Genomic DNA, 23,737 nt, shown 5'->3' with positions numbered 1-23,737 from the left:
TCTTTTTGGGGCCAGAGCGAGAGAGGAATTTTTTAATAAGAGCAGGAGCACTGAGGTTCTCTTCTGGCTCCCAGGACCTCTCAGGACCAAACCCTCTCCAGTCCACCAAATAGAAAGTCCTTCCTCCTACCCTTTTGCAGTCCAGGATCTCCCTCACCTCGAATATATCAGAAGAACCGCTGGGAGCAACTATGGAACTAGAAGTCTTGCTGTAGCGATTCAGGACCACAGGTTTCAGGAGGGACATATGAAAGGAGTTGGGGATTCTGAGGGTAGGAGGCAGCCACAGCTTATAGGAGACAGGATTTATCTGTTGCAGAATCTCGAAAGCACCAAGGAACCTGGGAGCAAACTTGTATGAGGGCACCTTCAAACGAATGGTACCTGGAAGACACTAAGGCGGCTCTCTTCTCCTAGTATCTGCTTTCTGCTTCATGCGATCGACTGCCAGCAAAATAGAGGACCGGGTCTGTTGCCAGATTTGCAGAAAGTCCCCATATGCAGAGTCAGCAGCGGGTACCTGAGATGTGGTCGACACTGGAAGAGGGACTCTAGGATGTTGACTGTACACAATGTGAAATGGAGTGGAAGTGGTGGACTCACTTGTGTGGTTGTTGTATGAGAACTGTGCCCATGGAAGAAGCTGTACCCAGTTATCGTGCTGTGAAGAGATGAAGTGGCGGAGATAATTCTCCATGATCTGGTTGATCCTCTCAACTTGCCCATTGGACTGGGGGTGATAGGCTGAGGAAAAGTCCAATCTCACATCCAGGAGATTACAGAGGGCTCTCCAGAACTTTGAAGTAAACTGAACCCCCCCTCGGTCGGACACAATGTGAAGAGGCAAGCCATGCAAGCGAAAGATGTGCTGAATGAAGAGACTCGCCAGTTGAGGAGCAGAAGGTAGGCCGGTCAGCGGGATAAAATACGCCATCTTAGAGAACCGGTCCACCACCACCCAGACAGTGTTGCATCCTGCTGAGGGGGGAAAGTCTGTGACAAAGTCCATTGCAATGTGCTGCCAGGGGGCATTGTGTACATGCAGAGGTTGAAGCAGGCCGGCAGGCTTGGAGTGAGTAACTTTGTTAGAAGCACACACCGTGCAAGAATAGACAAAGTCCAGAACATCTTTAGGTAGCGTGGGCCACCAGAAGTGATGAGCAATCAGGTCTCGGGTTTTACGGACACCAGTGTGCCCACCTAGTTTAGAACTGTGTCCCCAGCGGAGAATTCTTCTCCTGTCTGCCAACCGAACAAAAGTCCTCCCCAGAGGGATGTCTCTAACCTGCACAGGATTAGCAGTGACAATGCAGGACGGGTGTCACGAAGGGTCTGTGGACCCACTGGGCCGTACCACCTTGGCGGTAAGGCAGCTGGCCAACGGGGCACAGGTGAAAGTCTATAGTTCGTATAGGTACCTGTGGCAGCTCAGACAGCAGCAGGGCAGGCTCAGCTGGGACTATGCAGCAGGCAGACGTCAGGCGAGGTGAAGCAGGTCAGACGTGGATACAGCACGACACGACTTTGGCACAGCACAGTGCTCAACCAGGAAGGTATGGAATGCTAGGAACAGGTACAGGAACAGGTACAGGTAACACACTAGGAGGCCATCACATAGACAGACTAGGAATACACAACAAAGCTCAGGTGTGGGAGGATGGGGCTGGGACCTTCTTATAGCCCAGGGTGCTCTGAAGCAATCAGCTCAACCACCAACATGCGTGCGCTCTGGCTTCTCAAGTCTGGACTGAGCTTGTGAGCACCCCCTGGTGGTCACTGTGGAGCAGGACGGCCGTATGTGCAGACATCTTTTGAGAGAAGGGAGTCGACTGGATGGAAGGAGTTCATGGTCAGCGACCACGGATGTTACAGTATCCCCCCTCTTATGCCCCCTCCTCTTGGGACCAGAACGAGATAGAAACCTCTTAATGAGAGTAGAAACGTTGAGATTCTCCTCTGGCTCCCAGGACCTCTCTTCTGGACCAAACCCCTTCCAATCTACTAAATAAAAGATTCTTCCTCTTACTTTTTTGATGTCCAAGATCTCCTTAACCGCGAAGGTGTCTGAAGGGCCGCTGGAGGCAACCGCAGGGCTTGGAGTCTTGGTAAAGCGGTTCAGAACCACTGGCTTCAGGCGATAAACATGGAAGGAGTTGGGGATCTTGAGGGTAGGAGGCAGCCGAAGCTTGTAGGCGACAGGGTTGATCTGCTGCAGGATCTCGAAGGGACCAAGGAACCTGGGAGCAAATTTGTACGACGGCACCCTCAGTTGAATATTCCTGGAGGATATACAGACCTTCGTGCCAGGAAGAAACTGAGGGGGTTCTCTTCTCCTTGTGTCCGCCTTCCGCTTCATGCGGTCGACCGCCAGCAGGATCGAGGATCGAGTCTGCTGCCAGATCTGCAGAATAGTCCCCAAAGACCGTGTCAGCAGCTGGCACCTCGGACATAACAGGGACCGGGAGAGGAATTTGTGGGTGCTGGCCATAGACAATAAGGAACGGTGTCTTCTGTGTGGACTTGCTGGTATGATTGTTGTAAGAAAACTAAGACCACGGAAGCAACTGCACCCAGTCATCATGCTGCTTGGAGATGAAGTGGCGTAGGTAGTTCCCCAAGATCTGATTGATCCTCTCGACCTGACCATTGGACTGAGGATGGTAGTCCAACTTTATACCTAGGAGTCCGCAGAGGGCTCTCCAGAACTTCGAGGTGAACTGAACCCCCCAATCAGACACAATATGTTGCGGCAAGCCATGCAGGCGGAAGTGTTGGATGAACAGCTTGGCCAGCAGAGGAGCAGAAGGAAGACCGGTCAGTGGAACGAAGTGGGCCATATTTGAAAATCGATCCACCACCACCCAGACAGTACTGCATCCGGCAGAGAGAGGCAGGTCTGTAATAAAGTTCATAGCTATATGCTGCCAGGGAGCATTAGCACAGGCAATGGCTGGAGCAGACCAGCAGGTCTGGAGTGAGCGACCTTGTTGGCTGCACATACAGAACAGGAAGAAACAAAGTCCATAATGTCCTTGGGCAGCGTGGGCCACCAGAAATGACGAGCAATCAGATCCCGGGTCTTACGGACCCCGCGTGACCTGCCAGTCTAGAGGAGTGTCCCCTGCAGAGGATTCTTCCACGATCAGCCAGGTGCACAAAAGTCCTCCCTGGAGGAATGTCAACAACTTGCAGGGGATTGACAGAGATAATGCAAGACGGATCAATAATATTCTGTGGACTCTCTATGGTGTCTTCCGTCTCGAAAAACCTGGACAAGGCATCGGCCCTCCACATCCTCTGGTTGGACGACTGAGGAGGATTGCTGGAAAGTAGAATCCAGCCTAGGAAGTTCTTTCTCCCGGAGAACCTCTTGGGAACGCTCCCGGATCCTCATGTCAACCCGGGAGGCGAGTAGGATAAGATCGTCCAGGGTAGATGGCAGATCGCGAGAAGCCAGCTCGTCCTTAATCCCTGAAGACAGTCCCTGCCAGATTGTGGCCACCAAAGCCTCGTTGTTCCAGGTCAACTCAGCAGCCAGGATACGTAACTGAATGGCATACTCGCCCACGGAGAGGTCTCCCTGGTGTAGGGTCAGCAGGGATGCAGCAGCCGAAGAAACTCTCCCAAGTTCCTCAAAGATCGAGCGGAAGGTCTGTAAGAAGCACTGCAAGTCACGGGTCTCTGGTCCCTGATGTTCCCACAGAGCATTAGCCCATGCCAGGGCTTTGCCAGTAAGGAGAGAGATGATGAAGGCGATCCTGATGTCATCTGAAGAGAAGGCGCTGGCATGTAGTTTGAAGTGGATCTGGCACTGATTCAAAAATCCCCTGCAGGACCTCGGATCTCCGTCATAGCGTGGAGGTAGCGGCAGGAAGCACAGGGGATTGGTACTGGTACAGACAAGAAGTGTAGCAGGAGGAACAGCAGGAATGGGTGCGGTGACGACTGTGGTTGGAGCAGGCAGCTGATGGGCGATGGTGTTCACCGACAGGAGGAGTTGGTCTTGTCATTACTGGAGAGCCTCCATCTCGGTCAGCATGGCTTGTGTAGTCAAGGTCTCAGGTTGACCAGCGGGGGTCCATGGCCTGAGCCTACCGTCACATAGCGGGTTTGTGGACCAACTAGGCCGTACTGCCGTAGCGGGGAGGCAGCTGGCCAAACAACAGGCAACCCCACCAATACAATGTCCTGCACAAGGGTACCTTGATAGTCCAGACTAGATAAATACAGATCAGCAGCACAGGATTCAAAAACTCAAGTCGGGTGCACGCCTCTTGGGTCACAGTCCAAGAAAGTGAGGCAGCACTACCAAATATTTGGAAAAAGATCCTTTTATTCCACGTGCAACGTTTCAGCTCAGTGTGAGTCTTTCTCAAGCATAACAGTGTGACACACAAAGCACATATATATGCAGTTCAAAATCACAAAGCCAATTACATACATTTCATAACATAGTGAAAAAACCGTAGAATAACCGTACATGATATTGTGTCAGTAAGATCCCTTATGGATATAGTCATATATACATAGGGATATATATAAAATATTGCATGTGAATAGTGTAAACAACATATTGCATTTAATAAGGCCAATCAATATGATAGGCTACATATGTGTAATAACATGTGAACAATATCGTAGCAAGTGTTCGTTGTTAGGCTGGATTCACACGAACGTGGCGTTTTTGCGGACGCAAAAACGCGGCGTTTTGCGCGCGCAAAAATCACTTGCCAGCTCCGTGTGTCATCCGTGTATGATGCGCGGCTGCGTGATTTTCGCGCAGCCGCCATCATAGAGATGAGGCTAGCCGACGTCAGTCACTGTCCAAGGTGCTGAAAGAGTTAACTGATCGGCAGTAACTCTTTCAGCACCCTCGACAGTGAATTACGATCACCATATCTAGCAACCTGTTAAAAAAAAAAAAGAGGTTCGTACTTACCGAGAACTTCCCGGCCGTTGCCTTGGTGACGCGTCCTTGGTGACGCGCCTCTCTTGACATCTGGCCCCACCTCCCTGGATGACGCGGCAGTCCATGTGACCGCTGCAGCCTGTGCTTGGCCTGTGATTGGCTGCAGCTGTCACTTGGACGGAATTGTCATCCCGGGAGGTCAGACTGGAGGAAGAAGCCGGGAGTTAGCGGTAAGTCAGAACTTCTTTTTTTTTTTTTTTACTCGTTCATGTATATTGGGATCGGAAGTCACTGTCCATGGTGCTGAAACAGTTTAACTCTTTCTGCACCCTGGACAGTGACTATATCCGGACGTCGCGTACCGGAAATTTTTTTGCCGGGTTCGGCCAAAACGAGTTCGGCCGAACCCGGTGAAGTTCGGTTCGGTTGTCCGGGTTCGCTCTTCTCAAAGACACTCCGTTTGGATGTTTGTAAATAGAAAAGCACGTGGTGCTTTTCTGTTTACATTCATCCTTTTGACAGCTCTTGCGCGAATCACGCAGTTCGCACGGAAGTGCTTCCGTGCGGCATGCGTGGTTTTCACGCACCCATTGACTTCAATGGGTGCGTGATGCGTGCAAAACGCCCAAAGAACGGACATGTCGTGACTTTTTTTCAGCGGACTCACGCTGAGCAAAAATCACGGACATGTCTGCACGGCCCCATAGACACATATGGGTCCGTGCAACGCGCGTGCAAATCACGCGCGTTGCACGGACGTTTTTCACGTTCGTCTGAATAAAGCCTTAAACATTAAAAACATCCTAACCTCGCTGGATCGGCTTGATAGTCCAGACAGTGGCCGCAGCTCTGGTACAGATGGAGATGGGTGCAGCAGGTAAAGCCAAACGTGGCGGATGACACAGGTGTCGAAGATTGCGCCTGACGTGGCAAATTCCTCCGGACGTGGCCGATGACACAGGTCGTGGCAGATGACACAGGACGTGGCGGATGGCACAGAAGCCGCAGGTTGTACCAGACGTGGCGAATTCCTCCGGACATGGCAGATGACACAGGACGTGACATGACTCCGACACTAATAGGCACAGGAACAAGAACAGCACGGGATAGCATCTCTGTCCCTGAAATGTAACAGACGAGCCAGAAGAGGGCGAGGAGGGCCCCCGGCGGCCCAGGCCGAGCAGGGACCCTGTGAGTTCGCTCAATGGTAAAAAAAGGTGAAAAGACAGTAGCATCAAAGGTCTCCTTTAACCATTTTTCCAGAAAGGCCACGGAGTTTGTACCCTCCGTCTTCTCAGGCAGCCCCACTATGCGAATGTTTTTCCTTCGCAGCCTGTTCTCAAAGTCATCAGCCCTTTCCACTGAAGCCTCCACTTGCCTCAGTAAATCTACAATCTGCGCCGGAATAGGACGTAGAGTATCCTCCACATCTGAGATTCTGCGCTCTGCTTCAGTAGTACGTTCTCGCACTTTTTGCATATCATGCCGCAGTATAACTAAATACTGACGCAGTTCATCAACTTTTTTGACCAGCAAAGATTGACAGGAGTTAATTGGCAATAGTAATTCAGAAAAATTTGTATCCACATGTGAGGAAGAGGCAGGCAGGTCCTGTGGTGACATTGGTCGTGGAGGACTCAGTTATCCCTCAAACATAGACAGAGACGGGTCTGGAGAGGCAGGTAGACATTCAGGTCTGGTAAATTGCTCCAGCTTTTTCACTTTATTAGCTTTAATTTTAGACAGGACAGCACCAGAAGCACCCTCCTCTAAATCATCCAGGGACTCCTCATTAGAAGGGGGTATGTAATGACCCTGCGTGGATCTGGCCTTCCCCTTCTTCCCTGCCTTACTACCTCCCATATTGTAGAAGAGAGATTACAGGATATGCACAAAATGGATACCAGTCAGGCACAAAGACTAATGCTAGCCCACAGTTCAGGGAGTTTATTGCCACAGCCAACCAGTACAGGTCCCAGTGCTGAGTGAGCAAACAGGTCGTGTAAAGAGCCCAGTCTTAAGGCCAACAAGAGCACACAATGTTCCAGGGATAAGATCCTCTCCTCACCCTTCTGGTTAAGAGAGCACGTCTTATGGACAGCAGCACAGCACCCACCTCGGCACCAGGAACACACAGGGAACGCAGGGCATGCAGCTCCGGATCAACAGGCTATCCGCCCTCCGTCTCCAACACTAACCTCCTCCAGCTCAATGTCCATATGCAGTACAGAACTTCAGCGTGCGGCCCGTCTCAGCCTCCCGCCACGCGCCAACCAAAAGTGCCACGCGGCCTCTCACTCCTCGCTCCAGGAAGGCCCCAGAACCTGCGATCCCAAAACTGCACAGAGGTAAGTATACTGGACAGAATGTAGGCACTTGTCCCGTCCAGAAAAGCAACTTTGCAAGAAGGATGGCGGTGATATTGGCAGGATTAGGAGTCAGGGAGCTCAGGAGCGCTGTGAAGCACGTCTACTCAGGCAGACATCCGGCCCTGATACTTGTTTTTGGATCTGATGTTGCCCACCTGGATCTGTTTAACCATGATACTGATTATACCCGCGAGCGCAGCCGACTGTCTGTTGGGGAATATCTTGAGGATCGCGACCTGGGGATTCTACCTGCAAAGTGTATACCTTCTTGCGTAGGTTAAATTTGTAGAATTTGGGATTCCTAGGACTCCGCACCCCGGGAGGGAGCGTAAAAAAAATTGAAAAGCCTATTCTTACCCGTAGCCGCTGCGACGCCTCCTTCTGACATCCTGCAGCCCTGCCTCCTGGAATGATGTTTCATCCCATGTGACCGCTGCAGCCTGTGATTGGCTGCAACAGGATGCAGGAGCAGAGAGATCTGGGTAAGTGTAGACTTTTTTCCTGAGTTGCGATTTTGCGGCGGAATTGCAGCTTTTTTGCTACAAAAATCGCAAACATCTGCTTTTTGTTGCGGGTTTTACTTAGCCATTGAATTTAATGGTGAAAAACTTGCAACAGAAAACCAGCGATTCGGCAGCATAAATTGACATGCAGCGGATTAAAAAACCGCATCACCTGGTTTTTATGCAGAGTGTGGATGAGATTTGTTCAAATTTCTTCCACTTTGCTGCTAGTGTAATACGCTGCAGATTTTCCGCAATTAAATACGTTGCGGAAAATCTGCAGTGTTTACGCTACGTGTAAACCCGGCCTTATAGTCTGACCGGCAGCACTAGATTTCTTTCAGAATCTGTGTAGTAGAGTAGTCATAGAAAATTTCTCCATGAAAATGACAGGCCTCCCTTGATTCAGCTGGAAATCTGGAATGGTGAAGTAAGAAGAGAATTATGTCGCAGATTTCAAGTGACAGAAATTTCTGACTAACTCCCAAGGGTGTTCAGGAGCTTTACATAGCACTGCAACCAATTTTCATTTATAAGTTAGCAGGGTTCCTGGCTCCCGTCACTTGTGTCATCTTCTAATGTCGTTGCAGCAATCCTTTTTACCATAGTTCGGCACCTGTCTCATATAATTTTCCCACTGACTGCAGAAAAAAGTTTGGTGTTTTGCAAAATTAGAAGAGCTAATAGTTGATAGCTGGGAGTGGCAGCAACATGGAGGAGGAAGTAGGATGCGGAAGTTGCCTAACAGTGCCAAGTTCTGGAATAACATTATTTTCAGAGCGTTGCAGTGTCATAAATACAACCCACGAGCCTCCCTCAGGAGAGACTCATCATTTTTCTGTTCAGTTATGGTCTCAGCACTGTCTAACAATTACAATTATGGAAATAGTGTACCTTCACTCCTTTGCTTTCAACCTAACGTAGTGCAGTTTTTTTTTATGCATCTATTGTCAGATAAAACAGGAAAATTGGATGAAGTATTAGGGTATGTGCACACACACTAATTACGTCCGTAATTGACGGACGTATTTCGGCCGCAAGTACCGGACCGAACACAGTGCAGGGAGCCGGGCTCCTAGCATCGTACTTATGTACGATGCTAGGAGTCCCTGCCTCGCTGCAGGACAACTGTCCCGTACTGTAATCATGTTTTCAGTACGGGACAGTTGTCCTGCAGCGAGGCAGGGACTCCTAGCATCGTACATAAGTATGATGCTAGGAGCCCGGCTCCCTGCACTGTGTTTGGTCCGGTACTTGCGGCCGAAATATGTCCGTCAATTACGGACGTAATTAGTGTGTGTGCACATACCCTTAGGTCTCAATTGCACTTTGATGGAACTTTATTGTGTACTGCAATGCGGTAAGTACTGTCATGCTGAAAACAGTTCTTATAGGGGAGAGAACGGTCCGATGTGCAGCACCTGATGGAGAATGCTGTCATTTATATTTTATATATGAACTCCGCATAAAAGACACCATTGTATAAAAGAATAGATACTTCATATATTGAATATGAATCTGTAAAATGGATGCCATATTGATGTGACATGCGTATCGGGATTACAAATCAATTTTTTCAGCTTCTATTGACTTCTATGGGGAAAATACACCCCATTATATATCATCCACAGGAGCATGCAGCGTAATATGGCTGTGTGAATAACTCCTAGAATAACATTGATCTGTATTTTACATGGAAAGAGTAGGCCCTATTCACACGTCATGGATTCCCGGCCGTGTGACGGACGTTTTTTGAACGGCTGTCACACGGCCGCAGTAGGAACAATGGACCCCAAATGGGGCTATTCACATGGCCGATTTTTTGACGCCCCGGTAAACCGGGCCGTCAAAAGATGTTGTATGCCCTATTGTAGGCCATTCTCCCGGCCGCACGGCTCCCATAGAAGTCTATGGGGCCGTGTAAAGCACGGCTGTCACTCGGATGTGATCCGACTGACGGCCGAGGTTTCTGCCGCTCGTTTGCATGTGAGGAGGAGGGTATTTTTTTTGCTCCCTGTAGGAGCGGAATCTCCAATTCCCAGCCACAGCGTTGCCGAAGCTGTGGCCGGGATTCCGCTCCAGGAGGAGTCCCTAACTTCACTGTCCATATATGGACACAGTGACATCAGAGACTTCTGAAGCATAATCCCCCACGCTGTGGCCGGTGTTTCCGCTCCAGGAGAAGTCCCTGACTTCACTTTCCATATATGGACACAGTGACGTCAGGGACTTCTGAAGTGGAATCCCCGGCGCTGTGGCCGGTGTTTCCGCTCCAGTAGAAGTCCCTAACTTCACTGTCCATATATGGACACAGTGACGTCAGGGACTTCAGAAGTAGAATCCCAGCGTTGTGGCCGGTGTTTCCGCAAAGGAGAAATCCCTGACTTCACTCTCTATATATGGACATTGAAGTCAGGGACTGTGGCAGTATCTACAGAGGGCAGTGTGTGGCATTATCTACAGAGGGAAGCGTTTGGCAAGAAAATGTACAAATTAAATTCATCCATTTTAAAACGGACAGGGGAAAAAAACGGATGCAAAACGGGTCAAAATCGGGCCGTTAAAAACGGAAACACGGCCCGGAACGGAAACGGATGCAAAACCCCCGAGAAAAATGGCCATTTTTATCGGCTGACACTCGGACCCTGTCGTGTAAATAGAGCCTAAGGCCTCATGCACACGACCGTAGCCATGTGCACGGCCGTGATATGCGGGTCGGCCGGGGGTAGAGTGTCACTCGCGAGCCGCCCGCAAATCGCGGGCCGTGCACATGGCCGCGGCCATTATTAGCTATGATCCTGGACCGCAGAACACAGCTGTAATAAGACATGCCCATTCTTTGTGCGGTCCGGGCACCTGCGGCCGCAAAAGCACGTTCGTGTGCATGGGGCCTAAGGCTCTATTCACACAACAGGGTCCGAGTGTCGGCCGTTTTTCCCGACCATTTTGCATCCATTCCGTTTCCGTTCCGTGTTTCCGTTTTTAACAGCCAATTTTGACCCGTTTTGCATCCGTTTTTTTCCCTGTCCGTTTTAAAATCGGACGAGTTTCATTTGTAAATTTTTTGCCACACACTTCCCTTTGTAGATAATGCCACACACTGCCCTCTGTAGATACTGCCTCAGCCCCCCTGTAGGTAGTGCCACACAGCCCCCCTGTAGGTAGTGCCACACAGCCCCCCTGTAGGTAGTGCCACACAGACCCCCTGTACGTAGTGCCACACAGCCCCCCTGTAGGTAATGCCACACAGCCCCCCTGTAAGCAATGCCACACAGCCCCCTGTAGATAATGCCACACACTACCTTCTATAGATACTGCCACAGCCCCCCTGTAGGTAATGCCACACAGCCCCCCTGTAGGTAGTGCCACACAGACCCCCTGTAGGTAGTGCCACACAGCCCCCCTGTAGGTAATGCCACACAGCCCCCCTGTAAGCAATGCCACAAAGCCCCCCTGTAGATAATGCCACACAGCCCCCCTGTAAGCAATGCCACACAGCCCCCCTGTAGGTAATGCCCCCCAGCCCCCCTGTAGGTAATGCCACCCAGCCCCCTGTAGGTAATGCCACCCTGCCCCCCTGTAGGTAATGCCACCCTGCCCCCCTGTAGGTAATGCCACACGGCCCCCCTGTAGGTAATGCCACATGACCCCCCTGTATGTAATGCCACACAGCCCCTGTAGGTAATGCCACACAGCCCCCCTGTAGGTAGTGCTACACAGCCTCCTTGTACATAGTCACCCCACATAGATGGCACCCCCCTACCTTCCTGTAGGGGACGACTCCAGGAGAAGTCCCTCACTTCACTGTCCATATATGAACAGTGAAGTGAGAGACTTCTCCTGGAGCAGAATCCCCGGCCACAACGCTGGGAATTCCGCTTCTGAAGTCCCTGACGTCACTGCGTCCATATATGGACAGTGAAGTCAGGGACTTCTCCTTGAGCAAAGACACAGGCCACATCACCGGGGATTCCGCTTCAGAAGTCCCTGACGTCACTGTGTCCATATATGAACAGTGAAGTCAGGGACTTCTCCTGGAGCGAAATCCTCAATCCCCGATTTACAGCGTTGCCGAAGCTGTGGCCGGGGATTGGGCATTCCGCTCCTACAGGGAGCAAAAAAATACCCTCCTCCTCCTCCTCACATGCACTTCGCACTGAGAGGAGGAGGAGGAGAGAGAGAGAGAGCAACGGAATACACGGCCGTCACTTGGAGAACATTCAAGTGATGGCCGTGTATTACCCGGCCCCATAGACTTCTATGGGAGCTGGGCGGCCGGGAGAATGGCCTAAAATAGGCCATGTCCCTTTTTTTGACGGCCCGGGCTGTCAAAAAATCGGTCGTTTGAATAGGCCCATTTGGGGTCTATTGTTCCTACTGCAGCTGTGTGACGTACGTTTTTTGAACGGCCGTCACACGGCCAGTAAACCCTTTCGTGTGAACAGGGCCTAAGGATCATGAATACGCAAGTGTGAATGAGGCTTAAAGGGAACATGTCACATTGAACAGTGCAATATGCTAGCACCGTGTCATAGAGCAGGAGGAGCTAAACAGACTAAATATATAGTTTTGTAGGGAAAGATTCAGTATAACTTGTATTTCATTAATTTAGAAAACTGCTCATTCTTGGCTCATGAGTCCAGTGGGCAGTCCTTATGAGTGTACATACAGATAGTTGCCAATCACTGATTAGGACCGCCCACTGGACTCCTAAACCCAGCACGAGCAGAGATTTAAATGAATAAATGACAAATAATAGTGAATCTTTCCCCACAAAACTATATATCCTGCTCTATAACACGGGGGCAGCAGATTAGACTGTATTACCACTGTGACAGAATGCCTATAAGTCTTTGCTTTGTATCTTTCCTCTTTTTAGATTTTGAAAAACAAATTTACACGTAGCCCAAAAAAATCTGTGCAGATTTTAGGGCATGCAATGTTCTTTCCTGAACTCAAACTAACTTCTTTATAATTCTGTACTATGTGTCCCATCTGTATTACGTCAGTACAGTAATTATTACTACATTCACAAGTCCTGTGAAATCGCACAGTTTCAGGGGCATGGGGACTAATAACCCAATGGTGAGCTATAAATGGTCATAAAAAATCATGAGTCGGAGTCCCACATTTCTGGCAGTACATATGGTTCGATATTAAAGTCACCAGATTATAAATGCCCTATCCCCTACCTAATCTGATAGGCACTGTAATGTAGATAACAACAGTGGTTTTTATTTTGAAAAATAATCAATTTTGAGCAAGTTATGCATAATTTTAGATTTATGCAAATTCATTTCTTAATAGACAACTGTGCGTTTTTTACCTTTTTACCAACTGGGCATTGTAAAGAGAAGTGTATGACGCTGACTCACGAGATCACGCTATGAATGACAGCGGTAGCGTGATCTCGTCTTGTGAATAAACATCGCGTCTTGGCTGGAGGTGATGTCTATTCACTGTCAAGACACTTCAGTAAAGTTAATGTAGGTGTATGTGACAGCACAGCATGATCTCGCTAGATCACGCTGTGCTGAGTATGAATGGAGAGAAGTGTATGACACTGATTTGTCTCTTTACAACGCCCACTTGGTCAAAAGTTAAAAAACGCCCAGTTGGGCATTAAGAAAGTATTTAGAATAAATCTAAAATTGCTCATAACTTCCTCAAAAATGATCGTTTTTCAAAATAAAAAACAACTGTAGTTATCTACATTACAGCGCCAATCAGATTATTATAAACAAATGTCGACAAATGTCTATGTAGCAGATCGGGCAATTATAATCTGGTGACAGAGCCTCTTTAAGTCCGTGCCATTGAAAATGTATCACCATTATCACTGTGATCAAGATATCCGAATACAACTTTTTTTTACAGGGAATAGAGCGATTTTATGATTCGAATCAGCTTTTCCTGACGGAAGTTGTCCTATCCTAGCAAAATATCTGTGCGTGTAAATGGCCAGCTCAGATCAAATTGGCTTGATTGTTCTGTGTGTAAATCCAGACTTACACGTAAGATAAAACTGTAAAAAATAGCAGATTTTGACCATTTCGGCCGACCATCGTTTTAAAATTTGACGCAAACGTTTGTTAGCTATGTCCAATGGCTGACTTCTATTTGCCGAAAATGTGATCTGTCAGGTTGGTATTTTTGGCCATTGTTGGCTGAACTTCGATGTGTATGGCATGATCCGCCTAATACTGGCGACCATTAGCCACTTTGCACAAGCGATTTGCAGTGGTTTTTTTTCTATATTAAGTGCTAAATCTGCCAGTTTAGTCTGGCATGTTGCTGGTGGGATGGCAGTGCAGGCACTACGTGATCTCAAGAGCATTTCAGTGTTTGGTGTCAGCGCTCTGTGACCTGGTTAGCGCAAGAGAAGGAGGTGACTGGAAAGAATGCATGCTGTTATATTACAATAGAATCCAATCAATATTCTGCCTCTGTTCACAGAAGTCATACAGAGAGGTCACTGACCAACTGACCTGCCACTAATATCTGTCTTTGTGTGGTTGGCTTATGTAGCCTTGTTTGCTTTGTTATAAAAATAAGTCACATATGCAGTCTCGTTTTTATATAGCCTTTTTTTTTTTTCTTTATCTTATTACAATAACATGTATGGAAATATTTTCAAAAGAATCTTAACCTATTAGAATAAGAAACTGCAAATGGAAATTTTCAAGGGAGATAGAATACTTCTTATACTGTATGATGTAAAGGAAAATAGCTATTCACAAGAACAGACTAAGGCCTAGATCACACAGTTTTTTGGACGTGGAAACCGCGTCGGACACTGCGCCAAAAACACATGTGAGCAGAAAAAAACACTCGCGGGAAAAAGCGTCATGCCCTTTCTTCAGGTGTTTCCTTCTCCCATTGACCTCAAAATTGAGAAAGCGGTCTTCGTCTGGGTTTTATGCCCGCAGCCCTTAATGGCCACGGCCGAAAAACGCCACAAAAAACGCTGAAAAGATAGTGCAGGCAGGTCAAAATCTGCCTTAAAATTCCTTTTCCGCCTGCAAAAAACTCTGTGTGAACTAGGCCTTTAGGCTGGGTTCACACGACCTATTTTCAGACGTAAACGAGGCGTATTATGCCTCGTTTTACGTCTGAAAATAGGGCTACAATACGTCGGCAAACATCTGCCCATTCATTTGAATGGGTTTGCCGACGTACTGTGCAGACGACCTGTCATTTACGCATCGTCGTTTCACAGCTGTCAAACGACGACGCGTAAAATGACTGCCTCGGCAAAGAAGTGCAGGACACTTCTTTGAAACGTAATTTGAGCCGTTCTTCATTGAAGTCAATGAGGAGCAGCTCAAGATTACGGGCGTCAATGACGCCTCGCATAATGCGAGGAGGAGCTTTTACGTCTGAAACGACGCAGCTGTTTTCTCCTGAAAACAGTCTGTCTTTTCAGACGTAAAAGCCACTTATCGTGTGCACATACCCTTAGGGTATGTGCAAACAACTTATTTTCCGGCTGATTTTCATGCTCCAAAATACACTTGAAATAAACCTACAAACAGCTTCCCATTGATTTCAATGAGAAATACACCGTGCTGTTCACATGAGGCTTATTTTTACGCTGCTGAATTAAAAAACGAAGTAGCATTTCACTTCTTGAGGAGTTTTTAGAGCTGATTTTTTATTGACACTATTAAGAACGCCTCAAAAAACACCTCAAAACAAGCTTCAAATTAAAAGAAGCTTAATTTTGAGCTTCAAAAACTCCTAAGGGTATGTTCACACCGCTTATTTTCAGCCGTTTTCCAAGCCGTAAACCCCCCCCCCCCCCCCCCGAAAAACGGCTGAAGATACGGAAGCTGAACAGCCCCAAACATCTGCCCATTGATTTAAATGGTAAAAACTGTGTTTCGTTCCAACGGGGCGTTTTTTTAGGCGGCCGTTTGTAAAAACGGCGTGTAAAAAAACGCCCCATAAAATGAAGTGCATGTCACTTCTTAAGCCGTTTTTGGAGCCGTTTTTCATTGGGTCAAAAGATAAACATCTCAAAAAAGTCTGTAAAAAACGCCGCAAAAAACTCTTGATGCTTTCAAAACTGCTGAAAATCCGGGGCTGTTTTCTATTGAAAACAGCTCCGTATTTTACAACCGTTTTTAGTTTGCAGTGTGAACATACCCTTAAAATCAGAGGCTGTTTGTCCCTTGAAAAGAGCTCCGTCATTTTCAGCCACTTCTTTTTCTACGTGTGAACATACCCTTAATGATATACATTTGATGGGAGTACTATCTTTTTCAGCAGCATCAGTCACTGATACCGAATAGTGGTCAGGTTGTGGCACACAATGTGACACGGCATGGAGTATGTATGCCAGAGCACCAGCCAAGCTCAACTTTTACAATAATGCATTCATGTCTTGCTATTGGCTGATGCAAATGGAACAAACAGATGGCAGTGAGAAGAACACAATAGGGCAGACTGAAAAACATCCAGGCTTGGAGGTCCACAATTTCATGATTCGTATGTGCACAAATAAAGACAAAGAATGTGATGCCTCATCATACGACACCATATAAGAGCATCTTCAGATACCGGTGGCAACATTAATAATAACTGCTATAGAAATGACTATATTTTACTCCATGATAAATAAATCATCCAAGGTTTGAATGGTGAGGCTATAAGATAAAGTGGCACTTGACTCAGAATACAGCTGGATGGTGGTATGTCGTCCTGATGCACAGAATGGCGCTAATGTCACCAGTATGGATTCCCTGATACCTCAGTTCACCGATGTAACCCGTCTTCGAGATGCAGCATCAATGCCAAGTTCAAGACTAACCGACGCACTTCACTCAGAATTTGCTGCAACCTTGTGAACTGGCACAAGTGCAGCCGATCCCAAGCCAATGTTGATATATATGGTTAGCAGCAGTTCATATTATGCTGGAGATCATTTCCCTTTTTCTCACAGGTATTCCCCTCAAGTTCTGAAATAAAAAAGCAGATATTGGCTCTTGGATACATTTTCATCACTGCTAATAAACATATACATGTTTGGTATTTCTATATACAGTTCAGGAATTCTGGTCTCCCTTCTTTGTATAGCTGAAGATAACACAGCTGGAAAATGTACTGTCCTAGGGTATATTCACACATGGCAAACTTGTACAGAAATTCCTGACCGTTCCATACACGTAAATGGCTTTGTAAAAATACGTCAGGAAAAAAAACCATTCACATTTATGGAATGTAAACATATATGCCCTATCCATATTGAAGACAACATTTCAATAAGGCCGAATTCAGACAAACGTGGTATACGTCTGTGTTAAAACAACGGCCGTCACACGGACACATGTATTTCAATGGGGCTGTTCACAGGGCCGTTGTTTCAATAGAACGTGTGAAGGGTCCGTTGATGAATAGAACATGTCCTATTTTCTTCCGTTTTCACGGATCCCTCCATAGCCTCAAGTTTATAGGGATCCGTGAAAACGGGACCCGCATGGGTGCAACTCGGATGTGAAAAACTGGCGTTTTTCGCGTCCGAGTTTGCACTCCTTCGTGTGAATCTGGCCTAAGATTGCATTCACTCAAATGCCATTTTGATCTTGTAGGAATTCAAAAAGTTAAAGAGGCTCTGTCACCAGATTCTCAAATCCCTATCTCCTATTGCATGTGATCGGCGCTGCAATGTAGATAACAGTAACGTTTTTTGTTTTTTTTTGAAAAACGTTCATTTTTGGCCAAGTTATGAGCTATTTTATATATATGCAAATGAGCTTTGAAATGGATAACTGAGCGTGTTTTTTTTCGTATGTCCAACTGGGCGTGTATTGTGTTTTTATCTGGGCGTGTTTACTTGTTTTACTAACTGGGCGTTGTGAATAGAAGTGTATGATGCTGACGAATCAGTGACCAATCAGTGTCATACACTCCTCTCCATTCATTTACACAGCACATAGTGTTCTTACTAGAACGATGTGCAGCCACATACACAAGTATCCTGATAATGAATACACATGAAATCCAGCCTGGACGTCATGCGTATTCAGAATCCTGACACTTCTGAATCTTTTCTGTGAGAGTTCCAGCAAGGGAAACGAAATCTCGTTTACCTCGTAATCTCGCGAGATTACGCGTGGTGTTTGCTGTAATCTCACAGAAAAGATTCAGAAGTGTCAGGATTCTGAGTACACATGACGTCCAGGCTGGATTTCATGTGTATTCATTATCAGGACACTTGTGCATGACAGCTGCGGACTTCATTGCGGAAATTAGAATCTCCATTGAAGTCAATGGAGAAATTCCGCCATGAGTCCGCAACCAGTCCGCCACAACTCCGCAACATCTATTGCAGCCTATGCTCCGCAGCGGAATTTTCAGCCTCGTCTAAACGAACCCTACTAAATAGAAGTGGAAGTCAATGGAGAAACGGCTCCGCTGCGGATTAACGCTGCGGAGTGTCCGCAGCGGAATTCAAGAGCAATTACGCCATGTGTGGGCATGCCCTAACTCTCATCTCTTCCAAAACCTGATGTCTAGAATGAATACTATGCAGACGGTTTCTTTGTATGATCATAAGGTCTTGTGACTTGAATGTATACCTGGTTATGTTTACTTTAACTGCTTGAGGACGCATCCATTTTTTTTTTTTGCTTTTTCATTTCTGCGATATGGCCATATCTTTTGAATTTTTCCGTCGAAGTAGCCATATGAGGGCTTATTTTTTGCAGGGTAAGTTGTATTTTTAAATCGCAAAATTTTGGGCCACATATAACATATTGATTAACTTTTATAAACTTTTTTTGAGGGGAGATTTAAAAAAAAAACAGCAATTCCACCGTTTTTAAAAAAAATTAAACCGTTTATCGTGTAGTTTAAATAATATATTAACGTTATTATACGGGTCGTTACGATCTTGGCAATACCATATATGGAAACAATTATTTATTATATATATATTTTTTCCTAATAAAATTGATTAAAGTGCGATTAACCCTTTAACGACCAAGCATTCTTTTTTTATTTTTCTCATCTTTACATTCCAAGAGTTAGAACTTTGTTATTTTTTCGTCTAAATAGCCATATGAGGGCTTGTTTTTTGTGGGACGAGCTGTATTTTTCAATGGCACCATTTTTGGGTGCATATTTTATATTAATTACCTTTTATTAACTTGTTTTTCAGAAGAGCATTAAAAAAACCGCTATTCAAACATAGTTTTTTGCGTTTTAAATTTACGCTGTTGACTATGCGGCATAAATAACATGTTAACTTTTTTCTATGGGTCAGTACGATTACGGCGATACCACATAAGAATAGTTTTTTTACGTTTTACTACGTTTGCACAATAAAAGACCTTTTAAACAAAAATAATACATTTTGGCATCACATTATTGCATCATATTACTTTTTCTGTTGATATCGCCATATGTTTTTTGCGGGACGAGGTTTAGTTTTCATCGCTACTATTTTGGGGCACATGGGACTTATTGATTAACTTTTTTTATATTTTTTGGGGGGAGGGTGGAGAAAAAAAGCTAATTCGCCGTTGTTTTTTGCATTTTTTTTTTAACTACGTCCACCATGCGGTTGAATTAATGTGTTAACTTTATTTTTCGTGTTGTTACGATCGCGACCATACAATATATGTGTACTTTTCACATTTTTTTTACACTTTTATTAAATAAAAACATTTTTTATGGGAAAAATGTATTTTATTTTATTTTCCAAAAACGTTATTTAACTGTTTTTAATTATTTTTTTCTAGTCCCACTAGGGGACTTCACCATGCGATCTTCTGATCGCTTATATAATGCTTTGGTATACTTAGTATACCAAAGCATTATTGCCTGTCAGTGTAAAACTGACAGGCAATCTATTAGGCCGTGCCTAATAGGCATATAGCCCTGGCAGGCCATAAAGTTTACTAAGGGGAAATCTAGTCAAAATATTCTCCTGATATGTCATAGGCACTTGATCAAATTGGTGGTCTGTTATTTTAGACTGCCTTTGATTTCTTTGGCAGTAAGATTTCTGCTACTGGAAATTTTACACAACATATATAAAAAAAGACCATTTAATGGCAGTATAATTCTGCAGTCATACTCCCTTCCATCCGTCTTCTACTTCTTGTTAATATACATTTCTTAGGTTAATAAAAAGTTGTGGACAGATGGAACAAAGTATAACTGCAAGATTAGGCTACACAGGGTTTGTTTGTTGCTGTTACCATGGAGATGAATCAAGACTATTCGCTCTTATTTTTATTTTTGATTCATTGGGACAATAAAAATTTTTGGGGGTGAAGGTGTAACTAGCCTTTAAAGAGGTTTTCCCATCGTGGACATTTATGGCATATCCACAGGATATGCCATAAATGTCAGATAGATGCGGTTCCCAACTCTGGGACCCTCACCTATCTCTAGAACTGGGCCCCCTTAAACCCTGTTCTACCTTTCTCGACTATGGTGCTTCTGTTACTGCTATTCACATGGGAGTTACGGAAACAGCATAGCTCAGCGAGCTACTCTGTTTTCCTGATTAAATGGACGCAAATTACGAAGTGGCCCGGGAGGCAGCGGGAACCGAGAAAGGTAGAACAGGGTTTAGGGGGCCCCATTCTACAGATGGGTGCGGTTCCCAAAGTTGGGACCCACATCTATCTGACAATTATGGCATATCTTGTGGACAAGATGGGCAAGATGGGAAAACCCCTTTAAAGTTATCATGTCAGACTATACCTCTAAAATGTCAAATTATTTAAAACTACATACGTATGAGATTGCCAGCTCCAATCTGAGTTGCACTATGCTTGTTCTTCTCCAGGTCCTTTTTCATGGACTGTTCAAAGGCCAGGGCTGCTACTCGAAAAAAGAAATCCCTTACATTTTCACCTAGAAAGCAAGAAACACAAATCAAAACTGTGCAGCGGGTCTGAATGATGTACATGAATATACTACATTGGTATGACTACTACATATCGTTTGTAGGGGTGAGACATTTGTACCTGTTTTTGCTGAGACAGACCAATATTCAGCCTGCATCTCAACAGCAAATTTCAAAGCATCTCGCTCTGTCCTCTCACACTCTGCCTCTGACTGCAAGAGAAGATGTAACAATGAGTAATTTGTACTTGTAATAAACTATGTATGCAACGTACTGTATGTCAAGTTTCAAAATTAGGGGCACACATTCACCCAGTCAGTTATCACTGAAAATCATAAATAACGTTATTAAATAAGGTTTTGATCTCAACTAGGTCAAAAACATAGTGTGAAGATTGATAACGTACAGAGAATAATTAAAGGCTAAAGTCATAGTGACATGTGAGAAATTTTGATCGCTGGGGGTCTGAGCACTGAGACACCCACTGATCGCTAAAAGGAAGCGGCAGAAGCGATTGTGTGAGCACTGAGCCGATTGCTTTCTGTTCAGCTTTACTCGGAAAGCCGAGCAGTTGGTGTACGGTCTCAATAGAAAGTCTATGAGCCAGTACACCGCTACATCGGCTTTCCAAGAAAAGCGAACAGAAACGAAGCGGCTCACACGAGCGTTTCTGCAGCTTCGTTTTAGCGATCGGTGGTGGTCTCAGTGCTCGGACGCCCAGGGATTAAAACTTCTGACATGTTAGGCCATGTTCAGACGTGGCAAAATTTTTCCGCTGCAAATATTGGTGCAGATTTGGGGCAATTACGCAACGAATCTGCACCAACATTTGCTTATTTGACAGGTAATTCAGACGTTGCAGATATCACAGCGGACTTGCCACAGATTTCAGTTTTTGCAATGAAAAGGCTGAAATCTGCAGTGAAATTCCACTTCTTCTCCGCAATGGAATGAGCATGCTGCGGATGGGAAATTCTGCACCGCAGCCTAATTTCCACACAGTTATTTTCTGCAACGTCTGAACTAACTTTCCTAAAAATGTATAGAAAGAAATGAAAAAAACGACTGCTGCAGAATTCCACTGCGGACCGTGCTCAGCGGAATTCAACAGCATTCCGCCACGTCTGAATGTGCCCTAACTGTGACATGTCAGAAGTTTGTTGTTATGTTTAGTTAAGGAAATTACTACACCCAAAACATTTCCAACTCTAACAAATCCTGCAGCAAAAAAGCGCAACAAAACGGTGACTGAATGCAACCTACACCATATATACATTAAATCTACACCATTTGCATGTTGTAACGTACCCAACTATTAAAGGGCCAAAAAACAGAGGATCAAGTAAAGCTGGGCGATTATGACCTAAATCAAAATCACGTTTAATTGAACATGTAACCTTGATCACGATTAAGGAACGATTATTTAGGCCACACCCCATTTGCACGCTACGCCATTGAATTAGTATTTATCCCGAGCCTGCTGTATACTACTGTATATAATATATCACATGACACTGCCCCACACAGTATATTGCCCCCATAGTGCTCCCCACAGTATAATGCCCCATAGCTGCCCCCACACATTATAATGCCCCCATAGCTGCCCCACACAGTATAATTCCACAATAGCTGCCCTCCACATAGTATATTGCCCCTCATAACTGCCTCTACACAACATAATGCCCCCATAACTGTCTCCACACCGTATAATGCCCCTATAGCTGCCTCTACACAGTATAATGCCCCTATAACTGCACTCCTCACAGGATAATGTCGCTATAGCTGCCCTCCACACAGTATAATGCCCACTATAACTGACCTCCACATAGTATAATGCCCCTATAGCTGCCCCCACAAAGTATATTGCCCCCCATAGCTGCCCCACAAAAGTATTAAGCCCCCCATATTTGCCCCACACAGTATAATACTCGCATAACTGCCCCCTATAGCTGCCCTCCACACTGGATAATACCCCCATAACTGCCCCATAGCTGTCCTCCACACAGTATTTGGTCCCCCATAGCTGCCTCCACACTGTAGAATGCCACACAGCTGGCCCCACGCAGTATAATGCCCCCATTGCTGGCCTACCCAGCCCAAATAGTGCCTAATAAAATACATACTCACCTAACCCCGTTCCAATGACGAGTGCAGGAGATCCCTCTGCTCCTCTGATCTGTGTGGCTCAGCGCAGACTGGCGCGATAACATCACTGCCTGGCTCTTGTCTGCACCGAGCCATGAGTGTCCGGCGATACATAGTGAAAGGTAGAGCAGGGACCTTACGGCTCCCTGCTCTACCATTGGATTCAACTGTATCTGTGTCCTGAGGATGCAGATACAGTTGAAACCGGGGGAACAAAAAATAAGAAACCAAAATGCGCTAGATAAGGTCGGCTAAATTCCGATTTATATTTTTTTCTATTAATTGCCCACCCTAGGATCAAGTATGGTGAAATCCTGATTCCCATTTCCCCCGACAGAAGCCGAGGGAGGACAGTCAGAAGGTCCTCATACACATTGGACCCCCTAAATACAGACCCAGACCAGACCTCCTAAATACAAACCCCTAAATACAGACCCCAGACCAGACCTCCTAAATAAATAGACCCTAGGCCAGACCGCCATAATAAATACAGACCCCAGAGCCCCTAAATAATTACAGATCCCAGACCAGATCCTCTAAATACAGACCTCAGACCAGATCCCCTAAATAAATACTGATCCCCTAAATACAAACCCCAGACCCTTAAGTACAGACCCCACACCATACCCCCTTAATACAGAACCCAGTCCAGAGCCCCTAAATAAATACAGACCATAGACCAGACCCCATAAATAAATACAGACCCCCCCCCCCCCATTTGCCTGCTCTCACAGGATATCTCCTCTTTTAGGTTTAATGCCCCTATAAGGTATGGTGGCTTTAATTGCTTTGATAATGCCTCCGATTCAACAATTTTCGACTCATTTTGATAGCCCATTATGAGCTGTAGACCATTCCTAATCTTGATTGCAAATCTTCATAAACGCTAAAAATATAGATTGTAAGATCAGTAAATTGCTGTGTGTAAACGCTCGGCGGTTTTGCAACT

The 23,737-nt window shown here is 45.8% G+C and overlaps 1 protein-coding gene across 1 annotated transcript in view; it reads right to left on the bottom strand.

Moving 5' to 3' along the window:
- Positions 1 to 16,647: 16,647 nt before the first annotated feature.
- The window catches only part of RAB36 (RAB36, member RAS oncogene family), a 29,884-nt gene continuing 22,794 nt past the window's right edge, over positions 16,648 to 23,737 (bottom strand). Inside the window, exons 8-10 of the mRNA XM_075831759.1 lie at positions 20,765 to 20,855; positions 20,532 to 20,651; positions 16,648 to 16,741 (exon numbers count right to left, since the gene is read on the bottom strand). Of these exons, the coding sequence (XP_075687874.1) occupies positions 16,677 to 16,741; positions 20,532 to 20,651; positions 20,765 to 20,855 (276 nt within the window). The 3' untranslated portion in view covers positions 16,648 to 16,676. The remainder of the gene's footprint in view (positions 16,742 to 20,531; positions 20,652 to 20,764; positions 20,856 to 23,737) is intronic.

This window comes from Rhinoderma darwinii, chromosome 1 (genome assembly GCF_050947455.1).
Source record: "Rhinoderma darwinii isolate aRhiDar2 chromosome 1, aRhiDar2.hap1, whole genome shotgun sequence".
Classification (NCBI taxonomy): Eukaryota; Metazoa; Chordata; class Amphibia; order Anura; family Rhinodermatidae; genus Rhinoderma; species Rhinoderma darwinii.
Note: the sequence above shows the minus strand (reverse complement) of the source record. Positions and strands in the feature narration are given on the sequence as shown.